At 49.3% G+C, this 26,841-nt stretch overlaps 2 protein-coding genes across 2 annotated transcripts; one reads left to right on the top strand and one right to left on the bottom strand.

The window, feature by feature from the left end:
• The first annotated feature begins 1,997 nt into the window (after positions 1–1,997).
• On the top strand, positions 1,998–10,602 carry LOC135822580 (uncharacterized). The gene is made up of 4 exons (XM_065335382.1): positions 1,998–2,497; positions 6,323–6,926; positions 8,249–8,445; positions 8,975–10,602. Exons 2-4 carry the CDS (start codon positions 6,581–6,583, stop codon positions 9,443–9,445), a joined length of 1,014 nt encoding a protein of 337 aa, XP_065191454.1. The 5' UTR covers positions 1,998–2,497; positions 6,323–6,580; the 3' UTR covers positions 9,446–10,602.
• Positions 10,603–18,570: 7,968 nt separating this feature from the next.
• On the bottom strand, positions 18,571–26,323 carry LOC135822577 (metabotropic glutamate receptor 6-like). The gene is made up of 2 exons (XM_065335381.1): positions 23,971–26,323; positions 18,571–21,840 (listed from the first exon to the last, which is right to left on the bottom strand). Exons 1-2 carry the CDS (start codon positions 25,605–25,607, stop codon positions 19,653–19,655), a joined length of 3,825 nt encoding a protein of 1,274 aa, XP_065191453.1. The 5' UTR covers positions 25,608–26,323; the 3' UTR covers positions 18,571–19,652.
• Positions 26,324–26,841: the final 518 nt, after the last annotated feature.

The following is a 26,841-nucleotide window of genomic DNA, read 5'->3' as shown; positions in this document are numbered from 1 at the left end:
GATGTTTGTCCGGAAGAGTAGAACTCCATGTTATCTTTATGACTTTGTCCTTCTAACGAAGTTAATTCTGGCAGTAATGACACTAATGAGGGATTATGCAATGCTTTCCACAATGACATACACGCAGCCCATTCTTCTCTACTTTTGTGGGGTAAAAGGCGCGAGGACACGAGGCTTGTAGCATGGGAATGCTCGTAATTATTAGTTTTCATGTACCACCTGAGAACATCTGCTCGTGGACGTGTGTGCATTGCGTACATGTACGACATTGTGCATTTCACATATGCTGTTGCGTGCTGCACGACGTCCTCGTGTGTGTGTGTGCACTCTGGGCCTCGAACCCAGACGGATTCAACTCCGGTGGACAGACGGTATTAGCATGCATGCTGCGGTGTCAGTGGAGTTCCAATATCATGCACATGAACATACTGGGCAAACAAAGCAGCCAGGCCTGCAGGCCTGCAGGGTCTAGATCCAGTCATCACCCTTCACTGTGTTAGTCTTCTCCATGTCCGCAGGGCTCCGGAGGGGACTGTTGGTACCAGTGTGTCACAACAGGCACATAATGTATACTCCTGGCGAACGAAATCCGACTCGACAGTCAAAAAGTATCGGCACCTTGTACAGTACATGTACAACAGTAGGGCGGATTTACTTGTCATGGCAGCAGTGTACTTCTTCACACAATTATCCTATACTCCTGCTACTGATCCTTCTGGTGTATAGTAGCCATGGCAAAACACTACGGACTGTACATCGTAAACTTAATTAACGGACATGCATGGTACTGGGCGTCAACTAGCTCCCGACTGGGTTCTGGTACGTCACAGGGCATGATGGAATAAGCACCCCAGGGCCTCTAACGCAAATGCTCGCGCCAGACGAGTTCTCCTTTGAAAGCAAGAGATTGCCAGGGTGCAGCATTACCCATACTCGCAGCTAATAGTTACGTGATTGTATGGTGGTGGTGGCGATTCAAAGGTTACCGCCGCAGCTCTATGCTGTACAGTATACTGGTATTATCCATAGTGGTGGCGCTGGCTGGGCTTCCCCGCGGCCCTCGATAGCAATGATGACCTGATTGTTGACGCACGGCCGTGTTCGGATGAAGAACAGACGGAAATATATGCTGCACGAAGAGCAGTCACTGAACTGAAGCGCCTCATTCATAACGACACACCACGTGTTTAACTCATTCCGCCATTGGACAGCGTTAATGGATGTTGTACAAATATGGCGAGGAAGACACCGACATAGTTTGCCACCGTAGAGTGCCACGGGATGAGGGTTGGTTCGGAACATGGCTGATAGTTATTCATTTATTCAGCGAACTGTGGAGTATGGGGCCTAGGGGACGGCTGGAAATGTGGAACAAACAAACTGCAATGCTTTTGCGGTGAGACAAATAATCCAGCCAGCTCCAAGAAGTGACTAAAGGGTGGAGAGGCCACGAAAATCCAAAAACGACACACCACATTCTCTATACGGACTTTTCGTCATGAACAAAATACCTACATTGTACATGCATTATGATTGTATAGCTCAGTCAATCCCCACTCTCTCAGCTAGGCCAAAAGAACCAGGTTTTAAATCTAAGGGTGAATCGTACTGTAGATATTATGTGTCCGAGAACAAGGGGTTAAACAAGGTTACAGCTTACATGGGTAAACAGGTCCAGGACGGAATTTAATTTTAGCCTCACGACGTGCAGATGGTCCTGGGCCAGTTGATCGGAACTGCACTATTGAGTATTGTAGCACGATGCACACACACGTCATGTTGATCATGACATGTTGCCATTGTTGTTGATGGCCTGTCACTGTACCGGGCCTTGATCTGGGCTAACACGTTAGTTGTCCGCTCCGTTTCCCGAATTGCAGGGGACTTCACAGATTTTTGACCCTATAGCGTTGCCGGCGTGTGCGTCAAGTGCTGCCACGAGTTACATTGTACATCAAGCTAAGGACATTCCGCAATGAAAGGATGCCTGCGATGTCCGCGCCTCGCTCGTAATGACTACCACTCCCGCTCATCTACTACCAGCAACGTGGTCGTTGCCACCTGCACCACATATCGTTGCCCGCCAGTCATTATTGTATTCAAATGGCTGCCCTGTGCGGCGTTGGGAAGATTTCAGGTCGAAATCGGCTACGTTGCGTCCATCCCCGATGCAAATCCTTTTGGCGAGCTACTGGGACAGTCGACTCATTCCCCTCTGTTCCTGTTCAACCCTTGTCTTTGTAAATCGTTTGGCTTGATCTGGCAACCGAGAGCTGATCCGTGACCATATTGTCGAAGACTATAAAACCTTGGACACGATATCCGAAGCAGTAACAGATTGGCAACCCCTTAGAGACGACAACTTGATCTGGCACGCTGATTAGACAGTCTGGAGTACTACTGAGACGCGTCCAGCAAAGGTGACCGGTGTACCCAGGAGACAAGAACGTTAGCTACTGCTGTGAATTTGCCAAGACCTTCATCACGAAGCTGCAAGGTAAGATTCCACTCTTAAGGGTTGCCTTGTTGGGTTAAGTGGGGGGTTAGGACTATTGGGCTGGGCAATTTGCCATTAGTCCACTTTGAAGTAAAGCCGGCGCCCATACAGTGGTAGGCTGACCAATAGAGACTTTCATTGAAGTTATTAGCAGAAGCGCAAAGATAAACAGCAAAAAATCAACAATCTTAGCTTCCAATGATATCAAGCCACCACATAGATTGTGTTATTATCCGGCTAAATTAAGGATAGGCAATTTGTCTGTACATGGTAGCTACAAGCCAAGCACTTGAGTTCCTCAACTGGGCAACTAGACATTCCCCGGCGACAACTCACTTGTACCAAAGCCAAGAACGAACCTAATTATATTGAAATAGCAGATTGCGTACAATAATCGATTACCTAGGGCAAGGTGCAGCACAGTTCAGTGAGTTCATCCTTCACTAACTGCAGGACTATGATAAGTTGGAATACTGCACAATACAACAGTACAATGTCATGCACTATGACCAGCATGGAAAGAGCTACTACAATGGTACTCATACTAGTATGTTCTTGAAAACAGGAAGTAATTCATTCAGTAGATAATAGATACTTGCACATTTACTATTGCTTTATAGGCCAGTAGTGGCAAGATTTGACTACTACTTCTTTGCGGCGTTGATCGATCTACACGAACTGGGGATTTTACAGAACAGGTTTGTAAAAGGTTCACAACAAGAAGGCGTACGAATGAAATACCACCCTCTTTCGGCGTTGGTAGAAACGTTCTATTCAGGGTCTTGAGGTCAATAATAACCTCGCCCAAATGTTAGTTTTACCATCACCTACTTCTCGCACCTGTTTCGCCGGCCGCTTTGCTTCCAACTACTTAAGTATTGCCTACCAAATACCATCAGTCACTGTGTGACATACATGTACATACATGTAGCTATGTACTTGTATGTATCAAAATGGGGGGGGCGCTGATTTCGGGCATGCTATGCCGGTAGAAACTGTGCTTTCGCCGCATACCTTCTGCATGGCCGATGCTTTACTGACTAATGCTAGTAATGAAACTCTCACATAATGTACGATTGTATAATGTGTAGTATCACTCCCTGAATTGCATTTCTGAAAAGCTGAAGCAAACCAGCACCACACATGTATGTTGCCTATTAGGGCAATAGTTGCCCATGTACATGTACGAGTTCCCACCAAAAGTACGCCAATAATGTGACATGTCATAGTTCTCTCTCTCTCTCTCTCTCTCTCTCTCTCTCTCCCCTCCCCCTACCCTAGAATTAGAAATACATGATTTGCCCTAGTTGGACACAAGAGTTGGTTGCTATGGAGAAGAACCCTTCCAACCCTCAACTTGTTCTCATTTCGCAGTCATCATAATGGCATACTGTATTACGGTTTACCCAGAGTACGAGTATGAGTACATCACCCTCAGCGCCAGGGTCTTGGTGTGTGACTCTTGTATATGTACTCTGTGTACTACTGCACCTCGCATGAAACGTTTAGGCCTACTGCAAGAAATCCTAACGAAAATCAAAGACACACTGATGTTGTAAACTAAAAGGTATGGCAAGAAGCCTTCACTGCTCTCCCCTCCTCCCCAGTGCAATTTCCTCCGTTTCCTCGAGTCTTCTCCTCCCTCGCTGCCGCTTCTTATTATTATCAGTATACCAGTGGACTCCAAAGCAGACCATTGCAGCAAACATTGCAATTCAGCTGCATACCCGTTGAAAAGCGCAACCAACACCTGTCAATTAGCTCCATAAGCATGAACCATGTGTGATGGAGGAAGTACGTTTTAAGTCGATCACTTGCTATGACGTGATTGCACGCAGGGGGCTGGGTAGAATCGATCCGGAGCACCACTGTGTCCTTCCATTCCTGGGCAGCGCTGCATCCTGGGCCAGTGTCGAACTAGGCTGGATAAAATAACAGATGGCAGTTGGCATTTATTGACCATCTGCAGCGGGAAAGCCCACACGTACTCCAGAGTGCATGTACAAGTATATACGGTGCACTAGTGCGGGAACACAGTCCAATGGCGAAGGTTTCTGGAATGGTCCCCTAAACAGTTACCCGGTGACGGTCACTGCTCTCTCCTTCTTCCTCCAAATGCACCGTCTTCCCAGACCAGAGTACCGACTGCACCAATATCCTTGTCACTACACTCACCAAGGTCAGAAGCGGGATATCGCTAGAAAGCTCTTCTCTGACGCTCTGGCACTATCATAGTACGACTGGACCGTTCTTTGCCTCCTCCATGCGATGTTGTGAATCAACTCACCTGATACTAGTACATACGAGCTAGTACTACAGTACATGTCCGCGAATTCCGCATCTATGTAATTTGGACGACACTGCCCGTTTGGTTCTGCGTGACACGTCCACAGACACGTCCACAGAGCGACAACCAATACATCCAGAAGATCAAGTGCTATTTTATCTGATACTAGGACGCGGTTCCTGGCGTTAACCTGCATGTGTTGGGCCGAGTCGAATCCGTGAGCAAATCAAATCTGGCCTTGTGGTACGTGTATAAAGGCATGGGAAAGCTGTCTCTCTCCCTCCCCTTGTCTCTCTCTCTCTCTCTCTCTCTCTCTCTCTCTCTCTACCTACCTACCTACCTACCTACCTACCTACCTCCCAGCTGCTGCCATCTGCAGGATTTCCGCCAGTGCAGAGCTCATACTCGAAGTAGGCCACACGTTACCAGCTCGTCTACAAGATTCCACAATAGGTGCACTCGGGCGTTGCTTCCGGCATGAAGTAACTCCGACGGATATCTCTGCATTACATCACCCTGGCTTGGCAGTTTTGGAGACATTACTCGCCCCAGACGCTACTCACAGCGCGCACACATGTACCACGTCCGCGATCCTACGTACGTACCGACACGGACTTTGATTCGAAACGGCATATTCCACGTGTGTGGTACTTTGCACGGAATATCCAACGTTCTTCTCTTGCCTTCGGCTTCCAGCAATGGTGCGCATCACACAGTCGTGCTATGTACGTCTACGCAATCACTATCCTAAGCAAACATGCAGGGAGCGTCCACTGTAGTATGATGGTAAACACGCCGTAGGTCTACGTATAATACAGCCTCACAGGGTTCTATTCCGGTAGGTGTCATGAAATCCGGACCAGTCCAAACATGTCCTGCGCCTACAGGAGCGAATCCGTACGATCCTGCCAAGATCAACGCGAGACTGACCGTGCATTCTCCAGTCCTCCGGTCGCTATGCTCTTGCCTTTCTGCTAAACCCATGGCTTGTCTTCGCTTCCATAGTCTTGCCCCCGTTTAGCGCGATACTCCAGTTCTCCGCCATCTTCGACGCTATTCGTAATCCGCGCGATCATGATCGACGGGGAATTCCCACCGCCAGTATCGGTCTTTACTTTAGCATGGCGGACGTGTGCGCCACTTTTCGCTGACGCGTCCCGAACGTTTCACGACTTCAAGAAGGATTATGTCACAGCATCGACACATCCAGGAGTACCAGCAGCCAATGCTTGCCCCTCTTTGCCCAGCTCCTGCTGTCCTGCTTTGCAAGTCCCTGTGTTTGTGAACAACTGAACTTGGAACCGGGGACAAATGATTGTGGTGTGATGCCCTGACATTCGTTGGGTCACACTGGTAGTGAAAATGAGGACATGCCCGGTATAAATGCTTGTATATTTCGTGTTTGTGATCAGTAACGTTATTTACCTAGAGGTGGCCGATCATCGTCACCCAATCCCTCACTGTCAACTTCGTTTCCAGGAATGTAGTGATTCTTGAACCGCAGTCAATCCTCTGCAACTGTTTCCTTGTGTTTTCAGATTCTCCCAAACTCGACCCATCATTGCATCAGAGCCGGTGTAGTCTTCACACCTGCCAAGTAACTTCGTCATTGTGCTCAGCTGCGCAGGACCCTAGAGACTGACAGGCAGGGTATTCGTGAGTCAGTTCAAAGATTTCCCGCGCCAGTGGCTATCAGCGACGATAAGTGTGTTGACACGGACGCCAAGAGATCAGCTAAGTCAGTGCGCACCTTTCGCATTCCGACCTTGTTCACTACGTGCGTGCGTACTACCACCATGGACACACCTCTCGCGACTCCTCGACAGCTCCGCCACTGCAGCAGTGGATGTACGATGGTCGGATGCGGAAATGTTGTTCAAACTTTACTGCGTTTTTCCATGCTGGCGGTCATCGGTGCCACTGCCAGTGGCATCTTGACGCTATCAGTAGCGGAGACGGACGAGGTGCGTTGCGAACGCTATCGAAACTTCAGTGTGGGTGTAAACAGCTCCCTGACGAATCAAAATACGTCGTTTGCGATGATTTACATCAACGATGGACAGTGGTTTTCAGACCTGACCCTTGGCGTGGGAGACGACATCGGATCTCCGCTCAAGCCGGGACTAAGATGCTCCATAAACAGTAAGTACACAAAAAAAGACTTCCGCCTACAAGCTTTGTCTGATATTAGTATCTCCAATGGACCATGATCATTTCTTCAAAACAATTTTCAACACATTGGCAGATGACAAAAATAATACTAGGGTTTAAAAAATTAAAAAACAAAATATTCGTCTCCGTTCCGGAGGGAACTCACGACAGCAGTTGGCATACCGAACATCCAAGCCGCGGCATACCTTGTACGCAGTGCTCAAAGCTACATAGTCATTAGCTGCAACAATGTACCCCATTGTACCTATCCACAAGCTCCCCAATTGGATACGGGTAGGAACACAGTAGGAAAAAGCTCTCCCAGGCAGGACTAGAACCAGATACTAGTAGTACCTCTCGCTTTCTCTAGCATGGTCTTACGTTGTAGATGCGTGCACATTGGCGCAGTACAATCCGAAACAGAGCCGATACGACAGCAACGAATGTGTTGAGCTCGGAACTAAAGCAAATCCGTCGGCCTATTGCATCATTTCAGCAACATCAGGTGACAAACATGTAGCCTTGTAGGTTGCTGTTTTCATGTTGATATGAAAATGAGTATCAACAATTATTGACTAAGTCATGTGACACCCTGTGTGCACACAATCTTGTAAGTTGCAAGTGCTTGTAATGAGTAATCTTAACACTTCAAAGAGCAGTTAAAAGTCATTGCTTGTATTCAACATTCCACGGTGAATTTAAGCTATTCAAGCCCTGTGTAGGAGCATGCTGAAAGGGAATGCATCATGGCATACATCCTTGTGTGTGGAATGTTGTTGTGGCGCTTTGGCATGCTCACTCATCTGCCGAAGTAACCACCTCTCTCTTTCATTGACATATTCTCATCTCACCTTACTGTTCACCAGAAGTGCTTGTGTCACAAGCCCACTGGTAGAATCTACATACTATTCACAGGAGGGGGGGTGGGTGGGTGGAGGATTATGTATTACCTAACTTAAACACCATGTATCACGTACTGTTGTGTTCGCTCGTGTTGATCACTGCGAGACAATGTGCATGGAATGCAGGAAAGAAAATACAAGTTGATTGAACAAGTACTTGTCTTGGCAATGAAGTATGCATCTGGTCACCTTGTACAAACATAGCTCAAGTCAAAAAATCTGACAAGACTCATCTTGAGAGTTTCTCCGCTTGAAACTTTTCACAACGGAAAGAGTTGTGCCCTCAAATACAATGACAAGTTTTGCAAAGCACAATGTAAATGCATAGATATTAAAATGAATGCTGCTACCTTACAGCATATAGCCAAGCCATCTTGTTTGACTGTACTTCTCTGCTTCCCTTTCTTACAGACATCTTCATCATTCACCCATTCCAGCACCTACGCGGAGGAAGGTCGCACGAAGTAGCCATGGAGAGCTTCAGGCACCCCGGATTCTTTGTCACCGCGACGGAGACAAATCTGACAGGCTGCGGACTGACCAGGGAGCTGCGCTTAGAGTCGCTGCAGGACATCACAGAGAGGCAGAGGAATGCAGGCCAACCATTGGTGAGTTGAAAGAACCAGAATACTTGGCATTGTCTGGAGGATCTAAACATTTTAAAATGCCAAGCCGTTGTCTACACTCAGGTGGAATTTCCCAAAATGAACATTTCCCAAAATGAACATTCTCACATTTGGACCTTTTCGCAAAAAGGGATTTTAAAATCTATCCACCAAGCTTTCTTGGCACTCAAGACGAACTTAACCAGTGTCGGGAAGAGTGGTGCAGATAGCTCCAGGATCGTTACTCTTGTTAAAAAGTATCCCGACGACAGTAGTAGAGATTTTGGTTAGATTGACACATAGGCTGCTGGTGCTGCTGCTGCTGCTGCTGGAAAGGGTGTACCATCCAGTCAGGTATTACATGCTGGTGCATTGTCTCCATTACCAGGTTAATATTGTCTATTTGAGGTGAGACCTTGGGAGTTAACTGCATCGTGCTGGTTGTTGTTTGTGCAACAAACTATTTCAGGGCATGCTGTCTGCATTCTAAAATTGTGTGCACATCTGTGTGCGTGTCTATTGTTTGTGTTAGGAAAACGCTCTGAAGTTTATCTTCAGCAACAACGAAAGTTGGAACACGTTGGATTACGAAGTCCAGAATGCCTCCAATTCAACACAGTACTTCAGGGTAGCTGTGGATCAGATGCTCAATGGACAGACTTCGAAGATCAGATCGCTGCCTCTGGTCAAGCTCCTGGGCGACGTGAAGACGGGTCCCGAGCACAATTGCAGTCGTAATTCCACAAACCAGGGGCACACTCTGACATCGCTCAGCCGGGTCAGACTGTACGAGAGCCACACGAAGCTGTTCAACTGCTACCAGGAAAACCCAGAAACGTTGTGCGAGCATGTCTCCAGTACACGCTCCCCGGGCCAATGCCACCAGTCCTGTCTCTTTAGCATGGAGAACTCGCATTGCGGAGCATCGTGCAAAAGCCCATACCTAGAACAGGTGCGAGATGGGAAGACAGCGTGTCATAGCTGGAAGCTCACCCAGCACTAGTCTGTGCAGTTTTGTCATCATCACTGGCTTGCCACTCTGTGCATACAAAACAATGATGTCATGCACATAACCCACTATGTACAAAGTATACACGATGATGTCATCATGCACATAACCCACTCCGCACAAAGTATACATGATGATGTCATGCACATAACCCACTCCGTACAAAGTATACATGATGGTGTCATCATGCAGATAACCCACTCCATACAAAGTATACATGATGATGTCATGCACATAACCCACTCCGTACAAAGTATACATGATGGTGTCATGCACATAACATCGATAGTTTGCTAGTCGTCCAGCTCTGGGACGTGTGACACCAGCCAGCATTTTGATCATGACAAATTCAGCACAAGACATCACTCAAACACACACACACACACACGCACACACACACACACACGCACTCACTTGAGTGCACACAGCCATGGCATCCCCGCACCGATTTCATTTTCTTGTAGCTTAGCGTGTAATGTTGCTGTCATCACTGCAAGCTCTCTGCAGAACTTGTGCAGAAAATTGCACATCTCTCCGATCATGAGAAACCTGGTTTTCTTTGCTTTTGCTTTTGTACGTTGCTCAAATTCCCTTTCTTTCAGCATTTCCGAAGTTTTCAGTAAGGTTTGCCTGCTGCAATTCACCAGTCTTGATATCTCTGGAACATCAACTCCAGGGCCTGACATAAACCGTTCTATTTTATTGCTCATCTCTCGAGTCTCCATCCCATTTGTACCATACAGTACATCTATTTACACTCCCCCCCCTCTCTCTCTCTCTCTCCTCTCTCTCTCTCTCCTCTCTCCTCTCTCCTCTCTCTCTCTCTCTCTCTCTCTCTCTCTCTCTCTCTCTCTCTCTCTCTCTCTCTCTCTCCCTCTCTCTCTCTCCGCTTCCCGGAACCTCATTAGGACAAACACTTTCCCATGGATCTTTTAGTACCCTCTCCCCATATTGTATTTATTTATTTCTTGATTTTTTTGATTGCCCACACATGATCAGTGTGGATGACTGCCTCTTCTTTATTTGGAACTTCATTCTCGCTCAGATGCCCATACATGAAAACCAATAATACGTGTAGTTTCAACCTTTTATCGATTTCAATGTTCAATGCATCAAGGCTTGCTCGTATTGTAATTCGCTTTTCAACTGTACAGCGAGTTGCCTTTATAAAAATAGCTGTTATGCTATAACCCCTACGGTGTGTGAAGTTGAACTGAGGGGCACACAGGAGTACACCACCAATACCTCCCCCCCCCCCCCCCCCCCTAGCCCGTGGCGGATAACGACGGAAGAACGTTACACTCATTGGCAGGACTCGGCACCGCTTCTCGGGCATGTCTCATGCATGTTTGGTATGTGACTGAAGAAATGCAGCAGAATTCAAGGAAGTACTGGCCATGCGGCTCGCATGGTCCTGCCAATTTCACTGCTTTCCGTATCCACCAAGGGCTTCCCTAGCCCATTTAGAAAACAATGAAACTCGAGTTCCGAGGAGAGGTCCTACTTCAAGTACTAGCAGAAGGCCAGAACGTTTGCGTTTTCCACTAGGTTTTCTTGCAGACCTCCTCGTAACAAGGACCATGCAATTCTTCCTCCCCCACCACAAATTTTGGTTCGCACACTCAGAATAAGACTCAAAGAGGCGCACATCTGACTGCAAAATCCCGACGACGCAGCTCACCAGATCAATGTGTTGGTCCTCTTCATTCAGTAGAGTCGAGTCGGGCGAGCTGCAATTCCCGGTCCCGAAAGTCACGCCCCTACATGGCTACTTCCCCTTGTCTACCCCCCCCCCCCCTCCACAGACGAAAATTTATGGGGAAGTAGCCAACTGGCCGAAAAAAGAAAAAAAGAGGACGTAATTTTCTTGCGTGCATACACAGAGCTAAAGATTGTGATGATAATAGTGCACCATGTTATTGGCTCGTCGAAACATTACCCGTGGCCAGAATCAAAATTGGATGAGGAAATCGGCGGCTCTCATGGATGTTGTGTAAGCTGCGGGCAAGACTCCTGGCCTCGCCCCAGCCAAGGACAGTCGCTATGAATGATCCATCGTGTCTGAAAATAGTAAATAAAAGCGCAAATCATGAGCATGCAACAGAGAGACAATCTCCTATACCCCGGTGTTGCCACGACTACGACATTGATCACGGTAAGTCCGCAACAAATCGAGTGAGTGTTGAGCTACAATCTTGCCTACTGTACATTACGTAACAAGTACATCACACATGACTCGTGAGTCTACAGTACAGGATAATATCGGTAGGTATAGTAAGGCCTAAGGGTATTAAAACTGCATGGTTATTTTCTTCGACCAGACGAGACCACACGACGCTTGCAAGCACCACAATGAGTATGTTATCATCGGCTGCATGCTGCTGACGGCTGCGGCTGTGGGTGCTGTCCGCTCGGGAACATACCCGTACCCGGCCGATCATCTTCACTTCACGGACGGTCGACGGCGTCGCGCGTGGAGCGCGGGAACTGAGGAAGTGCTGATCTGCTGAAGAAGGTTGAGGGTTGCCGAGCAGAAGATGTTGTGCTGCGGGCAAAAATCCTCGTAGAACAACCCTCGCTATTCCTTCCAGTTATACAGCTTACTGTAGTCTTACAAGGCCAGGAGGCATTTGTGGTAGATTTCCGAACATCGAACTCACTCATCGGTACAGTATTTTGAAAGCGGAGGCGAGCGTGTGAATGCGATATTCGGCAATGAGGCCACGGCTACCCCATGAGTGATCAGCTTACAAGGAAACCCAGGGTGAACAACTGTCGACGCGAGGAGAGGCCCCTATCTTCGAGCCGAGTGCGCGGCATCGATTGTCGACTACCAAAGCCATGGGCTGACCAACCGGACCGGTTCCGGCGGGCCTGCCGTGGGATTACTAAGCACTTTGTCGGAGCACTTGTCGACGCCGTCCGTATTCTTCGTGTGCTGATCTGTGCAGTGTGCAGGTGCCATGTGGACCGAGCCAGCTCTCTGTCCAGGTACGTACATTGTACCTGCAATAGTCATGCAGGTGTATGCCTTGCAGTATACATGGTATATCACCGTGTACATCTGGTACATGGTGTATGAGCTGGGATCAGGGTGCACACTGCCGCACAGGTTGAACTGCACACACCCTGGGAGTGGGAGTGCGATTGTTTGGCTTTTGGACTACGCTCACATCTCTCTCATACCTGCCAACCTTTGCAAACCTGAAATCGGGACAATGATATACCTAGGACTAGGTATGAAAATGATGTACAAAATTAATGTACCTGTGAGGCATGCGACAAATACACTTTTGGGTGCCTACTACCATCCTCCAGGCCAAATCGGGGTCAAGAAGAAGCCTTTGTTTCCCATCCACAGCAGTTTATAAAGAAGGACATAATCTTCACATCTTCGGCGACCGACAGTACGTGATTCTGGTCCTACTCCATACGCATATTGAACCTGCATGGAACTATTATTTGCCCGAAAAAGTGTCAAATTCTGCTGATTTTTCTACCGGCCTTATCCGTCAAAGGTTACCATGGTGACAAGTGGGTAAGAGCCTCTCTGGGCGGATGATACATGGGTAGGAAGACCAGCAGACTTGCACTCTGCAGCGTTTTCTGGACAGATGTGTAGACATTTCCTTGCATCACCTACATGTACATGTACACTCAGTGTATACAATGTTCTAACTGTCATATCGATCGTTCAATGCGGAAAGGATCTGCGCTGTTCAGACGATCAATTTGATGTGCATTACCCCAGGCATAGGGAACTGGTGCCTGCTCAATTGATGAAGTATGATAACATAATACAACTACATACCACTAGTGCAGAGTACTAGGCAACGCCACATGCAAGAGAGGTACACTTATGCATGTATTGTATGCACCGACGTTTCCATGGCTGCTGTGATTACTTGTTGGCATGATAGTGTGGTGTATACTATGTCTAGCCAGCTCATCGGGGGGGGGGGGGGAGCATATTTCCTCCATGAGGACTAAGACAGTGAGTAGGGCCTACATATACATATAGGCCAAGGGATGACAGTTCATTTTATACATGTTTTCAATACTTCAAGTTCAGCCCTCACCAACGCTGTACAAAGCGTCACTGGCCCGTTTCTCAACGGTCGCGCTAATCGACCAATCAGCGTACAGCTAATGTACCAAAATTCTCAAACTTACCGTAATTCCTTGGTTCATACGGTGTAGTTTCCAAAGGTTTTTTATGGACCAACGTCTTCTTTCGATAGATACCAACAGATCGTCCGCTTCGAATTTTTCGATTTGATTGCCGTTTGGCCGAAAATTACCTCCGAAACCGGCCTCCACTCGTTTCACTTCAAGGCTTTCCAGGTGGACGGCATCGCAATTCGGAAGCGGAGAAAGGATAGCCAGTGAAAAAAGAAAAACAACGACGTATTGGTTGTCAAAATCGACCAAGAAATGAATTCAATACACCCGTTTCCGTGCTGCGCCCGCGCGTCGCGCGAGTGTGAAAGGGATTCTTTCTCGACAAAACAAACAACAACTACGCGCAGTACACAGGTACATGCAGGTGCTTTTTGCAGTGCAGTACACTGACATCCTTGCACTGGCTGTATATACCTTAGGAATATCCTGTTCTTTTCCAAGGCATGATTGTCGCTAGTGGGAGAACTCAGCCACCTGAAGCTTTCATAAAGGAAGAAGTAGTAGGTGAATGAGTTCGCCAGAAAATGGAACGACAAGAAAATAGATACTGTTGCTTTCGGGCGCTCATGAGACGATGGCAAGATAGGACTGAACCGATCGACAGTCTGCCTCGACGCAAAAGAAACTCTTCTAGGAGAAGCTGGACGTGCTGTAGAGTTTGCAGTATTCTGCTGGAAGAAGACAAGAGAACTAAACTCAGACTACAGCGTGGAGCTGAAGCACGAGCGAAGCAAAAGCTGAAGCAAAAGCTGAGCGAGTTCGAAGAAATGGGGAAACACAGGAAAATGAGTGGGCGACATGATCTTTAGCTCGAAGCTCGCGCTAAGACACGCGGTGGGCACGTGCGCCTACGGGTAGCGCGGCCAGCCACCCTGTTTTCAAAATGGAGGTCGACGCTTTTGAAATCCGTGTAGACGATGGTGAGGGCTGAAGTTCCATGCAAAAGAAGACGTGTATGTGAGTGTGTAGGTACATGTACATGTCCAATTATCCACGTGTCAGTGTGTGTGTGTGTCAGTGTGTGTGTGTGTGTGTGTGTGTGTGTGTGTGTGTGTGTGTGTGTCAGTGTGTGTGTGTGTGTGTGTGTGTCAGTGTGTGTGTGTGTGTGTGTGTGTGTGTCAGTGTGTGTGTGTGTGTGTGTGTCAGTGTGTGTGTGTGTGTGTGTGTGTGTGTGTGTGTGTGTGTCAGTGTGTGTGTGTGTGTGTGTGTGTGTCAGTGTGTGTGTGTGTGTGTGTGTGTGTGTGTGTGTGTGTGTGTGTGTGTGTGTGTGTGTGTGTGTGTGTGTGTGTGTGTGTGCGTGTGTATGTGTGTGTGTGTGTGTGTGTGTGTGTGTGTGTGTGTGTGTGTGTGTGCGTGTGTATGTGTGTGTGGCGGTTTGCGGTTCAGGAGCTCCTGACTGTGCCGGGTATGACTGAGGAGAAGCGGGAGTTAGTCGGGTGCACACGAGCGGAGTATGGCCACAGTCTGTCTGGTAGCTTGGAGAGCTTTGATGCAGGCGGGCTCATTGAGGAGCAGTGGTCCTGTATTAAGGCGGCTATAACGTCATCAGCTAAGGCTGCGATCGGGCATGAGAGGCGTAGCAGTCCTGACTGGTTTGTCCAGAGTACGGCCACATTGGAGCCCATTCTGAATACCCGGAATGATTTGTATCGGAAGTGTCACTCTGGTTGCCGGGCGGATTTGGTTGCCTACAGGGAGGCCTGTGGTGAGGCACGTGCGGCTGTTCGTTCCGCAAAGGAGAGCTGGCTCAGTAAACAAGATGATCGTGGAGGCTGAGCGGTTTAATACCAAGAGTGCCTGGGCTGCCACTCAGGCGATTCAGCGATGCTTTGGGGCCTCACACCCATGAAGGTGCAATCCATCCGTGGCACCGATGGCATTGTATGCACGTTGTTGGAGGCAATCTCGTCCAGGTGGTATGAGCACTTTTCAAATGTCCTTTTAATATCAGGAGCCTCTATGACTTGGACGTTTTCAGTACGCTGGAGGTCAGGCCTGTCGACGAGGAGCTCGCCATCCCTCCTTCTCCTGAGGAAGTTGGTCGAGCGATACGTGCTATGGCTAATGGCAAGGCAGCTGGCGCATCAGGGATCCTGCCCGAACTTGTGAAGTATGGCCCCGATGAGCTACATGAGTGTTTGCTGGCCTTGATTTTGACTGTCTGGTCCTCTGGTGGGGTTCCTCAGGAGTGGCGGAATGCCCAGTTGGTGCCAATCCCACAGCGTGGAGATCTCTCGCATTGTGACAATTGGCGTGGGATCTCTCTTTTGGAGGTGGTGGGCAAGATGGCTGGTCGCTTGATACAGAACCACCTTCAATCTAGAGCCGAGCATCTCCTCCCAGAGTCTCAGTGCGGATTTCGACGTAACCGTGGCTGTGCTGACGCTGTGTTTACTGTCCGGCAACTAACTTAGCGGAAAAGGCATACGAGCATCGTACTAAAATATTTTGTATCTTCGTGGACTTGAGAACGGCATATGATTCCGTTCCTAAGGCTGCGCTGTATCATGCTCTTTCTGTCCTTGGTATTCCTCTGACTCTCCTCAAGGTCATTGAGTCATTTGATGATGGCATGGGGCGGAGGTGCGTGTGCCTGGGGGTGTCACGGATGAAATTCGTGTGGAGAACGGCCTGAGGCAGGGGTGTGTAATGGCCCCAATCCTCTTTAACCTCTATCTGGCTCTGGTGATTTAACGTTGGCGGTCTGTTCTCGCTGATCGTGACCCAGACATTGGCATCCAATTTCGCTATCGTTTGGATGGCCAGTTATTCAACCCGGCACGACGAACCCGTATCTATCAGCAGACCGCTGTTGTTGATGTTGAGTATGCGGACGATGCAAACTTTGTAGTTGGTTCGCGGGAGCATGCTGTGTTGGCCTTGACGGCGTTCCAGGATGTTTCTGCTGAATTTGGCCTCACTGTGAGTATACCCAAGACCAAATTTATGGTGGCTGGTGTTGGTGCTACTCCCGTTGACATTGCTGGCATTCCGCTTCATGGACAGGAGGTGGAAAATGGTTCCTCCTTCGTTTATCTGGGTTCTGTCATCACTCCGGATGCGCGTTCTGCGGGAGACGTGTTGAGGCGTTTGTCACTCGCCTTGCGTGCCTTTGGATCGCTCTAGGATGTGTTTGCTAATCGTGATCTTTCACTCCATGTGAAGCGCCAATTGTATAACGCCTGTGTGATGACAGTGTTACTGTACGCTTCGGAGTGCTGGTGCCCTTTGCAGGGTGACCTCCGGCACCTCGATAGCTTCCACCACCAATGCATACGTAGCATTCTGTGTGTTTCGCAACCACAGCAGTGGGAGGAACCCATCACCAATGAGCAGTTCCGAGAGATGTGGGTTGATGCATCGCTATTGTCCTCCCGGCTTCGGAAGCGGAGGCTTGAATGGCTTGGCCATGTGGCCCGCATGCCGGATGTTCGTGTGCACAAGCAGCTGTTGTTTGGCTTCCTACCGTCGCCTTGGCCTGCGCGTGGTCCCTGTCGTCGCTGGAGGGATGTGATTTCGGCTGATCTTCGGCACATCGGCATTGAACATCTGGCTTGGTATGGGATTGCTCAGGATCAGTCTGCCTGGCGGGCATCGGCGGTCCTTCCCAAGACCAATCTCAACGGGTGGACTGTCTTATCTGCCACCGTTCGTTTCGCCGGCCAGGTGACAAAGCAAGGCACAAGTGTCGCGCAGAGCGGAGTCTCCCTATCCAGGATCAGCGTGGTGCTGTGCAATGTGGTACATGCAGGAGGTGGTTTCACTCTCGTGGTGGCTTGCGTGTGCATCATTGTTTGCCCCTTGAACCATCGGAAGCGTCCGCACCGGCATCATCTAGTCCGCTCAACGTCCCAGCTTCTCTCTTGTGTGTGACATGCAATCGGCAATTCAAGTCAGGGCCTGGTTTCAGACGTCACAAGTGCGACCGTGGCCATCGAGCAACCAAGTCTGACAGAGCGTCATATGGTGTTTGCTGTTCTCGCTGCAACCGTCAGTTCCGTCGACAGAGTGACCTGAGTTTTCATCTCCGTTTCTGCTCCTGGCAATGACTCTGGCTCCTTTCGGAGTGGTGTGGCCCTTGTAGCAACCAAGCTACAGTAGTAGTAGTAGTAATAGTAGTAGTAGTAGTAGTAGTAGTAGTAGTAGTAGTAGTAGTAGTAGTAGTAGTAGTAGTAGTAGTAGTAGTAGTGTGTGTGTGTGTATGTGTTTATGTGTGTGTGTATGTGTGTGTGTGCGTGTGTGTGCGTGTGTGTGCGTACGTACATGCCGTGTGTGTGTGTGCGTGTTTGCATCTGCGCATGCGAACATCAATGCTGAATACACGCAGAGAGTCCGGCATCTGTGAACGACTACAACCTGCATGTCTTATCACAATAGAAGAAGCGAGTACCGCCCCTGCTATATACGTATACCGTATTTAGTGTATTTGGGCATCTGTATTTGTATTGTATGTGTAGATTCTCCACAGGCCTTGGGCTTAGCCTAAATCAAGAGAGTCTCCATACAACTGGTCGGCCGTAGCTCCCAGCATTGCAACCAAGCACCATCCTGTGACCTGCTAACCAAGGTGAAGACTACTTTTGAAGTAGGCACTAGATAAGTTTTGGTGATGGCTGATAAAACGGGAAGGAGTAACCACGGCTACAAGAAGTGCACAGAACACGTTCATCATCTGCCCGGGAGAAATTAGCAGATTCGGCGAAGACAGTTCACCGGGCAATGAATCGTATTGTCCGGAGTATAAGCCGCACTCTAAACATCAGTAATTCACCCCAAACAAAGCCCGTGCGGCTTATACTCCGATGATCAAATTAACGGTGATAAACAGGGCGTATGTCTGTATTTTGTGACAAGAAATCTGGGTGCAGCTCATACTCCAGTGTGACTTACACTCCGGAAAATGTGGAAACCTTCAACACACGCAAAGTACTCGTCACTTCGTAAAATAAAATGATATTTTTCAATTAGTGAATGATGGAGGAACGGATAGGGCTTAAGAGAGCATGAAGATCAGAGGTTGGAATGCATTTCAGAACAACCCAATAATATTGTTGTAATCTCACACGATGTGATCATATAAGAAAATGAGAGGAGATCGGCGTAAGGTACTGTGGCCCGGTGAAGGAGATGTTGAGTCTCCTCGCGGCACGCACACACGGTGAGTGAAGAGTATGAGATAACCTCGCAAAATGCTGCCATTCTAACACACACACACACACACACACACACACACACATGCGCGCGCATGCGCACACACACTAATCACTGGTGGATGAGAATGATGGTGCTAGCTATGGGACAAGGATGCCAACATAAGTTGCCATACTGGCTTAGCAGTCATGAGAGTAACAGCATATTCAAGAAACATGGTTAAAGTCGATCAACACTCGCATACGCAGGTATAAGCCATGGGACAGCATAATGTGGATCGAGCTAATTCAACGTGTATCAAACAGCTTTTCTTGCATGATCGAGCTATACTCAGACGCCAAACTCAACGTGCGTGCCGGTAAACGCAAAAAATCTCTAATGAAGCAACGCTCAACTCAACGAGGCTCTGTCTGGGAAAAAGAAAAGGTTGTCTATGGATCATTGAAACGTTGACAAGGAGACGATAACCGTAAAAAAAATCAATAATATAGTCTGCGCACTCGTCACACCCTACATCACAACAGCAATGACTTGGAGTTGTAGCACAAATTCGCAATCACACTGGTCACACAGGTATACTCCCGCTCACCGCTCGATAGTATTCGCACTATGGCTCGTGATCAGCAACAACGCTCCAAGTTTGTCACTTGCAACTCGCATTATCTTGTACCATACAATCTGTGTTTCTTCGACTAACCATGCTGTGATAGTAATCGCCCTGATGCGTGTCACAGGAAATGTTCTATTTCTGGGACCCACACATGTAGTTCTTATCGTAACTTCAAGCCGTTAGCATTGGCGTGCAGGGTGTGCCGAGTGCACAAACAATATTACCTATTTCAGTAATTGATGAGTCCAGAGGCATAGGCTAGAGGGATGTTTCAATGTACGTTTTAGAAGGCGATGATGGTAGACTGCCCGTCGCCGGTGTCCCAGTGGGCTCGGGACTACGGATAGCATCGTGATGTACGCACGACGCGATCGAAGCGAGCGGAGACAGAGACCGAGTTGATGCGGTGCAGTCCAGCGAGGATGCAGTCGACACCGTCAGAGTACGGCCAGTCGCTGTCACCGGGCTGCTTCCAGGCGGCAACGCTGCGAGCTGAGGGCTGTGCGGCGGTGGACGCGCATGTGCTTGCGCGTCCTGCGCCATGAACTCTGTTGTCGGAGATAGGTGATATTTTTCCAAGACGACGCTGGGATACCCTCGGGCAGTCTCAGCCCTCGACAATGAAGTGTCCGTACCGGATTCTGACTGGCCGGAGCTGATCACACGTTCCAGTCTTGGCCGAAATACTGCCTTCTTGCGGGTACGATTAGCAGCCAGCGCAAGTTCAGCGCCAGTTGGGTGAGCACCAGCTTCAACATCGGACGCTATGCTTCTCGGCGACGCATCGTCAGCCTCTAGGTTTCCATCCGCAGTGTGCAGTATCATCTGTGGGTGCAGGTGTCGCTGGATGACGGGAGAGTCGAACGAGAACGTCTTGGCAACGTTGAGCTGCTCGCTGAGTCGGCGCGGCGATCGGTCAAACGAAGTACCGCGGAACATGTTTGGCTGTGGCGTCAGTGTCTGGTCGATGAACTGAGAGCCGTGTCGGACTCTCTTGAAATGGCCGGAGTCCGAGAACACGTCGTCTTCATGCGGCGTCTTTCCAGCATCCCGGACGTCGATCAGCACAACGCCGAACAGGAAAGTGGCAGCAAAGCTCAGCACCATCAAGTCGACGACTCCTTCCTGGCCGCTCGGATTGTCGCCGCTTGCAACGGCGAGCACTATGACGCCAGTGCCTTCGATGACCACCAGACCGACAACAGCCAGCGCCGCGTACTTGATGACGGTGGGCGGCGTGATTCCCATTGCCATGGAGATGATGGTCAGCACTGCCATGACCAGGCACATCAGCATGACCCACACGGCGCCGGCGATCAGGATATCGCTGCCCTGCTTGCAGGACAGATACACCTCCGTGCCCTCACTGTTGGGATAGCTCACCACTGGATCGCTGCCGGACGACGCGGCCGTGATGCTCAGTACGGTGATCGTGAGGAAGACGAAGACGAACGCCACGAAAGCATCCAGCGTGTTCGGGCTTGCCTTCGACACGGTGCTGGTGATCGTAAGCTTGCGGTCGGTAGTGAGTCGCCGCCGCAACAGTGATAATGGCCTACTGGTTTCTCCTCCTCCGACGCCACCGCCACCACCAGAATTTGTGAACACGGAATCTCGCTTTTCGGTAGAATGCTCTGACGCTATGGATACACGAGTAGGTCGCTGAGCAGGCAGTGGCTCAATGATTTGACCAACAAGACCCGGTGAGGAGTTGATAGATGATTTATGATCGGCAAAGCCGCTGTCCTGGAAGAAGCTGTCGTCATCAGCTCCCGTCTCAGCCGAACTATGCTCCGATCCTGAGTGCTCGGACCAGTGTATTCGAAGATGGTAAATCGAGCCGCGCATGCTACGCGCCGCTATGGACACAATCATTGTCGCTAACGACAAACTCACCCAGAAGTCCTGAAATTTGCACACAAATGTTGATGGCCTGGCCAGGCCAATTGGCATGGACACGGCTGCCATGACAACGCCAATTATAAACATAACCAGCAGAGGAAACTTCAGGGCACTCATCTCGTTGAGTCGAACGCGACCTTGGCGGTACATCAGGTATGCCACCCAGGCAAGGGCGAACAGCAGCAGCAGCGCAACCACGAAGCAAACGCCGATGAAGGGATCGGACAGGTGTGCATGCTTGAACAGCTGCTGCCGACAACCGTCTCGCGTGTCGTTGGGCGTCTGCGACGGACCGCACGTCTGACAAGTCTGCACGTGCCGTGTAAGATTGGTGAACTGATCTCTGCTACACTTCTCACAGCTCCAGCAGCAGTGATCGTAAGTAGTAACCACCTGCTGTTGATACCCGTTCTGACACAGAGCAGTGCATTGCGAGCGAGGAATGTGTTCCAGGCCCATCTCTCTGCTGTGCCACGTGACGGCAGAGTAATTCACCATCAGGGCACCGCCGGTCGTTGCGTTTTGAATCCAACTGCCGACGTCTCTGTGCATGCACACAAACACACATGCGCATACATATACGTACACACGTACACACACGTGCACGTACATGCAAAAGAGAAGGTAAAGGTCAGTCGTACCCTGTCCCGGTGGAGAGAGAGTACTACTTTGCTGTCACTGTTCACAGCATTGGCCAGAACTGCAGAGCTGTGCGTGGGCACAACAGCCCAATGCATCTTGACCATCCAAAATGCATCGTTCTGTGTTGTACAGAATTCTGTACAGTAGACTCGTACGCCCAAGAACGTCCAGGCTGGAAATCTAAGAACGCCCCAGCCTGGATTTAAGAACGAACTCCAAGATTTTTAAGAACGCGACATTTTTACACGAAAAACAAGTCCGCAACCACAAACTCTTGTCGGGTCCTCGCGAAAACATCACCCAGTGCAGCGCTACTTCGAAGTACATACTACACGTGCATGTAAAGTGTACAACCGGTACATGTAGCGCTTAAGAACGCTAAATAAGAACGTAGCATGGGGCGCTGAAAAATAAGAACTTTGCTAGGCTGGCCCTCTGAAGCCGCGTTCTTGGGCGCACGAGTCTACTGTATTTTGATCTCGCAAGTACAAATGGGTTATAAGCCCAATTACATGACAGCAAATGCGAACATCGCTTGCTATGAAACACTGCAGTGTGCATATTGGCGGCAGTGCGATACAGAACAGTACACAACTCATATCGGACCGAAACCTGGACCATCCAAAGTCTTCCTTTTTTTCAATCTCAGAGTACTGGTATCTATTCTATTAAGGGCGCGTTCGAATTGTCACTCTGACTTTTCAAGGAGTTTCGTTTTTCTGAAGAGGTGACCTTATTGGTCTCTTCAGAAAAACGAAGCTCCTCGAAGCTCCTTGAAACTCTGCGATTGGAAGGTGGATTAGTTTCGAAGAGTTGGGAATAGTACGTGGAGATGGTCGATCTGATCAGAAGTCATCATAGCCATGACAATTCCACTGAAAAACTCTCAAGTGATAGAAATCGTTCTAATGGGACACTTCAACTAATCTCTTTATAAAATTTGTTTGAACAGTTGATGAAGACAATTCGAACGCGCCCTATATTTATCTACTTTCTACAAAGAACCCAAACCTTGCTCGAGACAAAAATTAATAATAAGAAAGATAACAAAGTTGCAGGGAGGACGAAGATACGATTAGAACACAGAAGTTGACGGTTGACAGAACGAACAACTATTGAGTCGGGACTGTATACTGCGGTACACACCTGCCATGCACGTTGAGCCTGGACCAGTGTATCAACAACGTCCGTGCTCCAAGCTGTACCTCCCCAATACTCTCAAAGATGTTAGAGGAACACTGAAACCATCTCTCTGCCCTTTTTTTCCATCTGCTAAGTCGGCCGCATGGCTGCCTGTCTCACTCACCACCACCCCCCCCCCCCCCCCTCCATAATAATGCTGCTCTGCAAATGCCATGAGATTTTTGTTAGTCGAATAATTTATTTGACTAAATCTCATGAGTTACATGTATACCGGTATCTAATTAGTTAGTAAACAAAAAGATATGCATGTAATCCATAGTGTGTACCCTGCTCCAGTAAATACTAAATATACCACATTAAATTTTGATAGCCGTGTGCTATGATTATTTCACCCGGATGTGGAGCGGAAACACCGAAGAAGAACCATCCATATTCGGCAGGATTTAGACGTTGCAGGCGAATGGAATTCCAGGCATGCACCAGGCAACATGCACTGTGATGTGATGTCACAAGTGTTGCACTTCTGAAGCAACCCAGGTGTACAGTTACTTTGCGTATAACGACACTCGGGAGGCATCAGAAAAGTGTCGTTATACCCGAAGTCTCTTTACTGTATATGTGTCACAGTTGGATGGGACTTTGCTCTGGGCATGGAAATTCTGTCGTTATTCGCAAATTGTCGTTATATCCGCAGTCCTTATTGCTAGCGAAGTTGACTGTAGGTAGCTGCCAGGAGCCTGGTATATAATGATGCACCGTGGCCCATGAACATGCTGCCAGTAGTTAAAACAAGGGAAATGCGACTAAAAAATAAACCCATCCCAGATTCAATTGTGGAACACCAACGCACCGGCATACACCTAACACCAACCAGTACGTGCAAGCTTACCGAAGTTGTTCACCGCTGCCTTCGTAGTTCACCAGGTTCTTGATTTCATACGATGCCGATTTCAGATCGCCATTCTCATTAAAACTGATTCTTTCAATGGACTTCCCCTTGAAGTTCAAGCTGGTCAGGGTTGATCTTAACATCTCTCCGTCGATGGCATTCCGACGTACATTGGCCTTGTCCTGCAGGATCTCTGGGCACACCAAGGTGTTGGTGGAGCATTTATCCTGAACCAAACCCTTAACGGCGTGAGCAAACGCGTACACAGCATCCATCACGAACGGCACTTTGGAGTTGGCGTTGAAGTTGTAGCCAAAACCCGGGTATGCTGTCTTGTTGCAGGGCAGCGGGTGAGAGTCGTCTACGGAAGTGTTGCCCTTGAACACAAAGTCATCACGATAGCCCTTCAACCATGGATTGCCACAGTCCATTGCGGACGGACCGCAGAAGAAATCGTCAAACGCTGGCACCTTCTTTGACGTAGGCACAATACTAAGGGTGCCCTGTGACCAGGGCAGATTCTGCTGGTTCTTGATAACCTTCGACTCGGCCCACGAGTCCGTGGCGATCCACGTGAAGTTCTTTGGCAGCGTTACGTTCTGCGTGCGCAGCTGCTCGAACACGGCCTCCATGCTCTCCTCCGACGCAAACGCCACCGTCACCAGCGCATTGCTCTTGTACTTCTCCGCGTAAGAATTCAGAAACGACATAACTTCCCGCTGTATGTCGGCCTCAACGGTAACATCCTGCGGCAAGCTATACCTCCCCGCTATACACCAGCCGGATTTCTCCATCAGGTCCTGAACAGACTTGGCGCCATCCTCGCCGTAGTTCCCGAAAGAATGCATCAGATTGAAGAAGCGAGTTTCCATGTTGGTAAGAAGATCTGCCACCACCCTCGCCTGAAAGCCGTCCGACGGCAGAACTCGGAAGAAGAACTTGTAGCGCTCGTTGCTCAGACTCTCGCCAGAGCTGGCATAGCTTATCACTGGTAGATGGAATAGCTCGGCCAAGTCGGCAGTGGCCACCGATTGGTCCGTCGACGACGCGCCAACTATGCCGCTAACCGGGAATGTGGACATATCGCCGCCCGACGTCTCCACCCTGCCATCGCTGGTGCAGCGCTCCGTTCCGCGCTGCAGAAACTTCACCACCTGCTCGCTGGTGTAGCGCTGGCTCTTGCATGTGTCGCGCATCTCAAATGCCAGCTTCACCCCGGGCGGTAATACATCTTCACTGTGTTTGTTCAGCTCTTGTATTGCATACACCATAGCCATCATGCGCTGGTAACCTTTATCCTGCACTTCTCCAGTACAGCGCTCTGAGCTTGCTATGTAGTCCTTTCGCACTTGAAACAGGCCGCCGAGCAAGATCGTGTTCGACTCGTTACATTTCCCCGGTCCATGTGGACAGCCGCTCCTATACACCAGCTCGCCATCGTCAGCTGCAAGTTGCTGTTGCTGACACTGACCGCTGCATTGTCCAGCCGAATACATTAGAACAACACCGAACACGCTCCAAATAAGCAGCGTGACACTACCCGCATGTCCTGTGTGCCCAGGCGGTGTGCCACCTCTCACCAAATGTCCACGGCCACCACGCTCACGCCGCCTCCGCCACGGGATAATCCAGACCATTCTTGCTGTTAGCGAGCAGCGACAGCTACGCCGAAGTCGTCGTCACCCAGTTCGCTAGCGAGGATAAACTCGATTGCAATCTGTGAGCGAGGATGAAAAGAGCACGTCCCCGCTGTCCACTCGATGTATCCATTCCGCCTTGTAGCGCCAGCCAGGGTGGGATGGTTGGGAACCGTGCAGCATAAGAACGCGCAGGATGGCTAGGACTCTCTCCTACTAGTCCTAGTAGTAGCAGTAGGAGAGAGACTGGAAGCGACGAGGTCCTAAGTTCCGAGGACGCCACCGCCGTACCGGTGGCGTTGCTGCTCTGTTTTCTGGCCAAGCACGAAGTCCAAGGACTAGGTGGTGGTGCCCTGTAGGCTGTACTACTAGTACTACAGCACTTGCCGACCCGTCCTACTTGTCCGATTTGCTGATGGACTTCCCAAACTCGCTGTGGAGTACAGCCATGATGAGATTGCGGGACATGCCACCACTGCACCAGCTCCACGCGAGGAGTTTATACTTTTCGCCTGAAATGACTGCGAGTGCACGCCTAGCGCCTTGCCTTCCACTCGGGAAAATCACTCGTGCAAACAAATGTCGAAGTGGCATACATAATATGTAGCAGTCGTGAACATGGTGAATCTGCTCTCAAGATCTCGGCTATCAGCATCACGGGCGCGCGCCGTCATTTATGGTATGTCATACAATCATTGTCATAATAATGGTACTCCACCAGGCACCAGAGTCATGCCTAGCTCGTCGGTCAGACCCTGATATGCTATTATTTTTGCTAAGACAAGTGATACTGTAGTCTGTACTAATCTATGCATTTTGCTACGGCTGGCAGGAAGGTCTGCATCCTGTATGCATGCATGCAAGGACCGGTAGATCGTTTAGATGTCACTCACGTCAGCGGACTGTGTAGATTATGCTGTAGTGCCTAGCCTAGCCTAGGCCTAGGGAGAAATAAAAAAAGGGCGGCGCGAATGCATACAAATGATCCATGAGTCCATGACCCACTGTCTGTAGTCTGCTAGTACATGTACTAGTAGTAGTACATTGTAGCATCGTCTTTGACTTTGAGTTTGAGTCTTTGTTTTGCAAAATAATTTAGGAGGACACGTAGAATCTACGTGGTGCGTGGCTGGATTCGTGCAGGCGACAGCTTTTGGCCAGTTTTCGCCGTCCAGCTCAAGTAACTTAGTTTGTTGTGAACCGCGGCCCTGGATGGCATCGGGATCATCTTTGG

Source organism: Sycon ciliatum, chromosome 8, assembly GCF_964019385.1.
Source record: "Sycon ciliatum chromosome 8, ocSycCili1.1, whole genome shotgun sequence".
NCBI lineage: Eukaryota > Metazoa > Porifera > Calcarea > Leucosolenida > Sycettidae > Sycon > Sycon ciliatum.
This window is presented reverse-complemented; position numbering and strand designations above follow the sequence as displayed.

Excerpts from the sequence above, each read along its gene's own strand:
- LOC135822580 (XM_065335382.1), top strand. The coding sequence starts at position 6,581 with ATGGACACACCTCTCGCGACTCCTCGACAGCTCCGCCACTGCAGCAGT. Across the intron at positions 6,927-8,248 it reads ACTAAGATGCTCCATAAACA|ACATCTTCATCATTCACCCA; the intron begins GTAAGTACACAA and ends CCTTTCTTACAG. Across the intron at positions 8,446-8,974 it reads GGAATGCAGGCCAACCATTG|GAAAACGCTCTGAAGTTTAT; the intron begins GTGAGTTGAAAG and ends TGTTTGTGTTAG.
- LOC135822577 (XM_065335381.1), bottom strand. The coding sequence starts at position 25,607 with ATGGTCTGGATTATCCCGTGGCGGAGGCGGCGTGAGCGTGGTGGCCGT. Across the intron at positions 21,841-23,970 it reads GGCAGCGGTGAACAACTTCG|AGACGTCGGCAGTTGGATTC; the intron begins GTAAGCTTGCAC and ends GTGCATGCACAG.